Raw genomic sequence first — 8,083 nt, 5'->3', positions numbered from 1 at the left:
CTTGTTACCACTGTGCAGGCTGGTGGTGGTGGTGTAATGGTGTGGGGGATGTTTTCTTGGCACACTTTAGGCCCCTTAGTGCCAATTGGGCATCATTTAAATGCCACGGCCTACCTGAGCATTGTTTCTGACCATGTCCATCCCTTTCTGACCCCCATGTACCCATCCTCTGATGGCTACTTCCAGCAGGATAATGCACCATGTCACAAAGCTCGAATCATTTCAAATTGATTTCTTGAACATGACAATGAGTTCACTGTACTAAAATGGCCCCCACAGTGACCAGATCTCAACCCAATAGAGCATCTTTGGGATGTGGTGGAACGGGAGCTTCGTGCCCTGGATCTGCATCCCACAAATCTCCATCAACTGCAAGATGCTATCCTATCAATATGGGCCAACATTTCTAAAGAATGCTTTCAGCACCTTGTTGAATCAATGCCCTAATCAATTAAGGCAGTTCTGAAGGCGAAAGGGGGTTAAACACAGTATTAGTATGGTGTTCCTAATAATCCTTTAGGTGAGTGTGTGTATATATATATATATATCAGAAGTGTTTAGTAACAAAATTATTCATCTCATAGTGTAATTGAGAGAGTAAAAAAAACTCATGCCCGTTTTTTATAGCACCATATAAACAAAATTACAATAAAAATACCAATAATCTACTTTATTACAACTGTAAGCATTTATTTTTTGCATTGCAAATTTCAATATAAGTTATAGAAAATACATCTTAACATCTAAAAATAAAAACAAAACAAAAAAAAAAACATTTTAATTCTGTTTTAATACAGTGAACAAAATGTGATGCAAAAATGCGAGCTGCCAATAAAAAAAGAAAAAGAAGAAGAAATTGTGATGCTCTAGTCACCTGACAGGGGCGCCAAAAAAGTGCGTCATAGAAACGCAGCGCGACGCCTTCACCCTGTGTGAATTAAATCGGAGCTGGCAATGCCTGGATTTGATTTTCCAGCTATTTTTATTGTTTAATCTGTGAATGGCGCCTAAACAGGACCCTAAACCTAAATTTCAAGAAGGTAAGATACCCTAAAGGATAGCTTTATATCCTCTAATGGAGTCATCAGTTGTTCGGTGTATCCTCTCATTCAGCCGCGCAAAGGAAGCGGGCGCTGCCACTGCACAATGGCGCGTGTGCACAGCGAGATGTGTATAGAAAAGCAGTTTTTTTTTAGCTGAGCACTTCTAATTGCCTGTTTTAAAATGTGCAGAATTGTTTATAAGCAATCAAGTGCATACATAATTGCACGTTAATGCTTTCCGTTATATGTAACAGCCCCTATACATGCACGCGCCCCGCGTTTCTGTAACAAAACATTAGCTGTTGTCTATGTAAGTTAGCCCATTAGCTTCCAGCAGGCCTTGTTTACAGGAAGCTCCACTTATAGCGTTGAAGTCCTCCTGGCGGGAATTATTATTTATCGTTATTCTTAACATAATGTTAGGAGTGTTTTTGAATTGTATCGTTTCGACTTAACGTAATTTAATTAATTTAATTTAATTAATTAGGTTCTAAGTACCGGTACATTTGTTTTAATGAGCTGATTCAGGCTGTAATACTCACTGCTCCGAGCATGGGTTACCCATCACTGATCTGGTTACCATACTTGGCCTTCACGTCACGTCAATTATTAAACTGAAATTGAAAAAAAAAAAAGCAATAAACCCATATATACTTTTAAAATGTATCATGTGTGTTGTGACTTGTTCTGAATGCATTTATTAAAATATACATAATTAATATTTGCTCCTGTGCTCATACACGTTTTAATTAAATGCTTCTCCTTTATTTGTTAGCCTACCAGTGGACGCCATTACACGTTAATGTTTCTGATGTATTTCAGGTGAACGAGTGCTGTGCTTTCATGGGCCATTGCTATACGAAGCTAAGGTTTGAATCATTCATGCCATTATGCATCCTTCAAAAGCCTGATTGATTTCTTTTTTTGGTAGCAGTAACAGGAAGGGAATTTCCTTTTTTAGTGTAAATGTTGTGTTTGATGTAGTGGTTTTGTAGATCAGGGTTATGCTTTTGATAGTTGTATACATTCAGCAAAAGCGCTTAATGGACACAGTAGCCATTTATCAATTCTTTTAACATGTCAGGGCTTAAAGCGATAATTCACCTAAAAGTGAACATTTTGCCATCATTTACTCACCCTGAAGTCGTTCCATACCTGTATGAGTTTTTTTGTTCTCTGTTGAACACAAAAGAAGGCATTTTGAAGGATGTTGGTAACCAGACAGTTGACGGCACCCATTGACTTTTTCCTACTATGGAAGTCAATGTGTGCCATCAACTATTTGATTACCAACATTCTTTCAAATATCTTCTTTTGTGTTCAACAGAAGAAACTCATGCAGTTTTGGAACAACTTAAGGGGTGAGTAAGTAATGAAAAAATATTCATTTTCGGGTGAACTATCCCTTTAAGATGTTTTGTTATCCTGGTGTGTTTTCTCATGAAGAGGCCTTTTTCCCTGGTTGTGTTGTTTGAATGTAATTTTAATGTTACAAATTATTTCAAACGTGTTAGTTATCAAATACCTTTTGAAATGTTTTCCCCTGAAAGATCATTTGGAAGTATAAACATATTTTATCTCTCTCTTCGCAGTGTGTGAAAATCAATATCAAGGACAAACAAGTGAAATACTTTATTCATTACAGTGGATGGAATAAGAAGTAAGTTTGAGTATTAAAAAATTCAGTGCTTGTTTGGACACCTTTAACATCCCTATGTTTTTGTAATTTCCACCAATGATCATGTTTTTTGTTGTTGTTTTTTTACGGTTTGGTCAGTTAATTCTATAAATGTGTGTTTAATGTGTTTCTAGTTGGGACGAATGGGTTCCTGAAAGCCGTGTGCTCAAATATGTGGACAGTAACCTGCAAAAACAGAAAGAGCTTCAGAAGGCAAACCAGTGAGTAATAAAGTTTGGAAACAAGTGCCTGTTGACATAAACAAACATATCTTTCAAAGAAATTACCTTTACCTAAAAAATTAATTAAAGCCAATTTAATGCACATAACTCCGTCATTGTTTATACAATCTGCATGAAGGATTTATTGCAGAACATACTGTTTTCCAGAGACCATTATGTTGAGGGAAGGATGAGGGGTGTCGCACCGAGCAAGAAAATCGCTGCTGTGCAGCAAAAAAATGTAGATGTGTGAGTATTACTTTGCTTGAGGCAAGAAGCAAAGTGCATTTATGGGCACTTCAACATTTATCTATCAGAACTGCAAACTTATGCTTACTGGTGCATATTTAACCATGGGCTTTCTATTTCACTAGAAAAACAAAGAAGAACAAGCAAAAGAGTAAGTTCCATTTCCCTATGCAAATGCTGATGTATGTTGACCTATCAAAGCTGTTTGATTGTGTTAATGTAATTAAAAAAGCCATTGAAAGAGTTTCACAGATGGTGTACAAATCTGTCATGCTGTTCTCCCATTAGTATTTGTCAGAAGTTTAATAGTTGCAGATGCAATACTATTCAGGAAATTATTAAATGTGGCTTGGGGCCATTGATTATTTATTGTTACTGATAAAAAAAATAAAGATAAAAAACCTCTACCTTGTTAACTTCTCAGCGCCAGGGTCTGGAGAGGGCACTAGCACTGGGGACATGCCTCACCCCCCACGCAAGAAGAGGGCACGTGTTGACCCAACTGTGGAGAGTGTATGTCAGTTCAAAGTCTGTTTAAAACAAATAGGCCAATGTTAAGAGTCTCTTTGAACTGGTGTTTTTTTACATAAGTAAAGAGTAAGGCTGTTTTTGAGACCCAAACTGGTTTTGTGTGCAGGAGGAGACTTTCATTAACAGAGTAGAAGTAAAGGTAAAAATTCCTGAAGAGTTAAAACCGTGGCTGGTTGATGACTGGGACCTGATCACTAGACAGAAGCAGGTAACTACAAATGTCATCCCAAGCTCACCCTAATCCTCCTGCAGTGCTCTTCAATCATTCAGATACATTGCATAATGATTATAGGTGCAGTAAGCAATTTATGAGAAACACTGTTGAAATCAGCCCAAACAAACCCCTGCACGAACGGACACGCAATGCAAGAGTGGATGTTTCTTTATCGTAGCTGAAGCGAAAAAAAAAAAAAATGTGAAGATGGCGAATGAGCGACAAGGAAGAGCATAAAATTAACATGCAGTACACAATAGGGGTTGAACGACTTCAGATTTTTTTTAAAGTCGACATTTGTGAATAAAGACACATCGACTAGGCCATCCTTAAAAATATTCTTGTTTGCCGTAACCCGACCGACCCTGTCAATTTAGTACCGACCCAATTATTTATTTATTTTCCCTTTCAGTCCGACCGACTTGCCGGTTGTAAACTTGCGTTAAGACCGACCGATTTTTTTTTTAACTCTTCAAACAACTAATACAAATGCAATAAAATAATATTAGTTATTAAGTATTGTGAATATAAATTGCCTAGACCTACATACAAACATAAGCTACGTTCTTTCTTTTAAATAAAAACCCGTGGCGCGTCATCTATGATTATGTTTACACCATTGGTTAACCGTTAACGCATGTCACACTACTGCCTGCAAGCTAAGTTTGCTTCGTTTCATTCACTGTCAATGGTTCGCGCTTGGTAATGATGGCTGCGGCTTTACTCTAAAGATTATTTCATTTTTATATGTTGTTGAATATGGTTTATTAAAAAATAAACATGCGAGAGCGTGTTATAGGCTATATGTCATGTTTTAGTCAGATATGACGACGCTACTGCAACACGCATTGCCGCAGATGAGAAGCTGAGCATCAACGTGCAAACTATCGCAAATCAAAGTGAAAGTAAGTCGCTGACGCTTAACACACAATCATCATCATTAAATGTAAAGAAACGAAATGATCTTACCAGGGCTGTTTCCGCTTTCTCTTATTGCGGGCTTTGATTCAGAAATTTTAGCTGATGATCAATAAAATAATGTAACGTTAGTCATAACTGTTGCTTTCGGTGACGTGCACTCCATTAAATCTACATATAGCGGTAATTGAAGATCGGATTTATATCCGCAAAAAAACAACACACATTTAGCCTATGTAACCAGGTGTAAATGGAATCGTTTTGATAAATCAGATTGCAATCCGATCTGAGAAAACGCATGAAGTGGCCTGGTGTAAACAGCCCTTAGACATAGGTGAAAAATGTCTGTGTGCGCGCGATCTGCACGTGATGTTTAAGCTTCTGTCTGTATGTGTCTGTGTTTCAATGCAGCAGCACATTAGTTTAGAACGGCGATTAACTTACGTGTACAATAAGCTGTTTAAAACGTGCATTCACCCGATCAATTTCGAGCATCCAGATGGTATAATCAAGCTTGTGGAGTGCTCTTTGACTGCATTTATTTGTCATTTTTACTGTTGGAAACAAAGCGTAAAAGTGGACTAAGATTTCTTAACTTGTTGCGCCCACTATTGGCCATGAGTGAGTGACTAGTTGCCTTCAAGCTTAAAGCGTCATCACAGAGCATTAAAATCGACTAGTCTGTGCAACCCCTAGTACTCGAGAGTATATACAAGCAAGAGTTAGTTGTTAGTCGCCAGCAGCACACCAGCTCCAAACAAACAATGACACTCAAAACTGTCCTGTTGCTATAGTCAAGTCAAGTCAAGTTTATTTATATAGCGCTTTTCACAATACAGATTGTATCAAAGCAGCTTCACAGTATTAAATTAAAATAATACAATGTTTGTTTCTAGTGGAAAACGTCCACGTTTGGTAATGCTGATCAATAGTATTGTTAGTATATGTTAAGTATAGCTAACATTACTACAACAGCAGCATATTTTGGTTCTGTGAAATGTAGCAAAACATATATGGAGCAGAAACACAACCTCGGTGTCCCATTTTCAGACCTTCCCGCTTGGGTCTATAGTGCTGGAAAGCTTTTCTAACATTAATGTGACTCCTAAAGCTCTTGCCTGATCATGACCCTTCTTTTTCCATTGATATTCCTCTGAACTTTTCTCTTTTGTAATGTATCTCAGCCATTTATTTTTCCACAGTCTTTCTTCAACTCTCTATCTTGCTCACTCTCTCTCCTCCCCCATCATGTTGACACGCCCCCTACTGCTGATTGGCTACAAGTGTGTTGTGGCGCTCGCGTTTCTCAGAAATCGCTTGCTGCACCTTTAAACTACAGAATGCTGTCTAGAGCAGCAACTAAACAAAGAAGAGGAAATATATAGCTAGGTATTTGAAGTTTTACCAACGGCACATTTGCTGGAGTTTGCCTTGATATCTGTTCAAATTGGTTTTAAAATTTGAGTTTTGAAAGATAATATGCACTGAAAATATTTGTGGTTTTTATTTATTTTTTTGTTTAGCTTTTTCACTTGCCTGGAAAAAAGAATGTGGATGCTGTCCTGGAGGACTATGCAAATTACAAGAAATCAAGAGGAAACTGTGATAACAAGTATAACAACTTATCCATTTTGTAGAAATTCTTAAACGACAGGCTGTAGAGTTAGATTCTGAAGAGATACTCATACACACTTGATCTTTACTCAGGGAATTTGCCGTGAATGAGGTGGTTGCTGGAATCCGTGAGTACTTCAATGTCATGTTGGGCACTCAGCTCCTCTACAAGTTTGAGAGGCCGCAGTATGCAGAGATCCTAGCAAACCATCCAGATACGTCCATGTCTCAGATTTACGGGGCGCCGCACCTGCTGAGGCTTTTTGGTATGAACTTAGTCACCATGAAATCAAAATTGACAATTCTTTTTTATTTATTTTTTATTGCAGTATTTATAAAAAAAATTTAAATCTTGTGCCGTCGTAATCTTTAATCAAAAATAATTTCCTCTTGCAACAACATCTCTTCTCTGATGATGTCATGAGGGCGGGACAACCTGTCACTCACATGAGATCACAGCAATAGCGAACCACACCCATCCAATCAATTCCCAGTGGACAAAATCAAGTCCCACCCTACATTTTTTTCTTGGTCGGGAAGCCGTTTCACTTGGATATACTGTACGTCACAATAGGGATGAAAAGACTATTGCAACTTCCATTTCATGCGTTTTGAAACCTAAGTGTACCATTTAAAGGCAAATTAAACGGTTGAATATGAGCTTTGAATGCTACAAACTATTAATAATCCATGGCCATGCTCATAAATTCATCCTCAAAGCTTAATGTAATCATGGAAATACAGCAAAGATCATGTAATAGAGTTCTGAAAGAGCCAAATCACAGAGAATGTTTTAATTACATTATTGGTAATGGCATATTCTTCCCAGTATTTGGGTTTTTTGTTAATGTTTAATTGTAGCCTTTGTTGATATGGCCTCTTTTGTGTCCTTTGACAGTGAGAATTGGAGCAATGCTGGCCTACACACCTCTGGATGAGAAGAGTCTAGCCCTGCTTCTCAGCTACCTGCAAGATTTTTTAAAGTAAGTAGAAAGTGATTTTAATATTTTTACTTGCAGATAGTTACTGACTGAAATGTAAAACGTTTTGTGCTTGCTTTAGGTATTTGGTGAAGAATTCGTCATGTCTGTTCTGTGCAAGTGATTATGAGGTTGCACCTCCGGAATATCATCGCAAAGCTGTCTGAGGGCGAAGCCAGCGAGGATGTTTGGTGCTACGTTCTGATCATCATTTTATTTTTATTATTTAAAATCCATTCATAAGTCTTGTGGAAGATTTTAGTGCTCACAACATCAGTCGATATTGGTTCAGGACTCTAAGGATAATTAATGTCTGGTATTCCAGATAAGGAATTAAATTAAATCTCTTTAAAAAGCTGCTGGTAATGCTCTCATTTTATTGATCCATATTTTTGGTTTATGTAATATTGATAAACTGATCCTGGTCATGTATATTTGAAATGCTGCATTATTTGTTTTCAAATTTTTTTTTTTTTTTTTTTTTTGAAAAACATGTCAGTCAATAAATTGTCCTTCACAGCTGTGGCTCAGTCTCATTATTCAACTTTAGATAAACTCTTGCCAATTTTCATAGAGTTAAATTGCTTTAAAGCGGAATCATATCTTGATGTTAAGAACAGTAAAGGTTATGTAGC

The 8,083-nt window shown here is 37.3% G+C and overlaps 1 protein-coding gene across 1 annotated transcript; it reads left to right on the top strand.

The window, feature by feature from the left end:
- The first annotated feature begins 860 nt into the window (after positions 1 to 860).
- Positions 861 to 7,967, top strand: morf4l1 (mortality factor 4 like 1). Its single transcript, XM_084410119.1, has 12 exons — positions 861 to 1,040; positions 1,866 to 1,912; positions 2,636 to 2,703; positions 2,856 to 2,942; positions 3,111 to 3,191; positions 3,317 to 3,342; positions 3,616 to 3,704; positions 3,829 to 3,930; positions 6,378 to 6,466; positions 6,562 to 6,734; positions 7,367 to 7,451; positions 7,531 to 7,967. The coding sequence occupies exons 1-12, from the start codon at positions 1,001 to 1,003 to the stop codon at positions 7,613 to 7,615; spliced, it is 972 nt and encodes a 323-aa protein (XP_084266245.1). The 5' UTR covers positions 861 to 1,000; the 3' UTR covers positions 7,616 to 7,967.
- The last annotated feature ends 116 nt before the right edge of the window (positions 7,968 to 8,083 follow it).

The sequence above is a fragment of the Rutilus rutilus genome (genome assembly GCF_951802725.1).
Source record: "Rutilus rutilus genome assembly, chromosome: 5".
NCBI classification, from domain to species: Eukaryota; Metazoa; Chordata; class Actinopteri; order Cypriniformes; family Leuciscidae; genus Rutilus; species Rutilus rutilus.
Note: the sequence above shows the minus strand (reverse complement) of the source record. Positions and strands in the feature narration are given on the sequence as shown.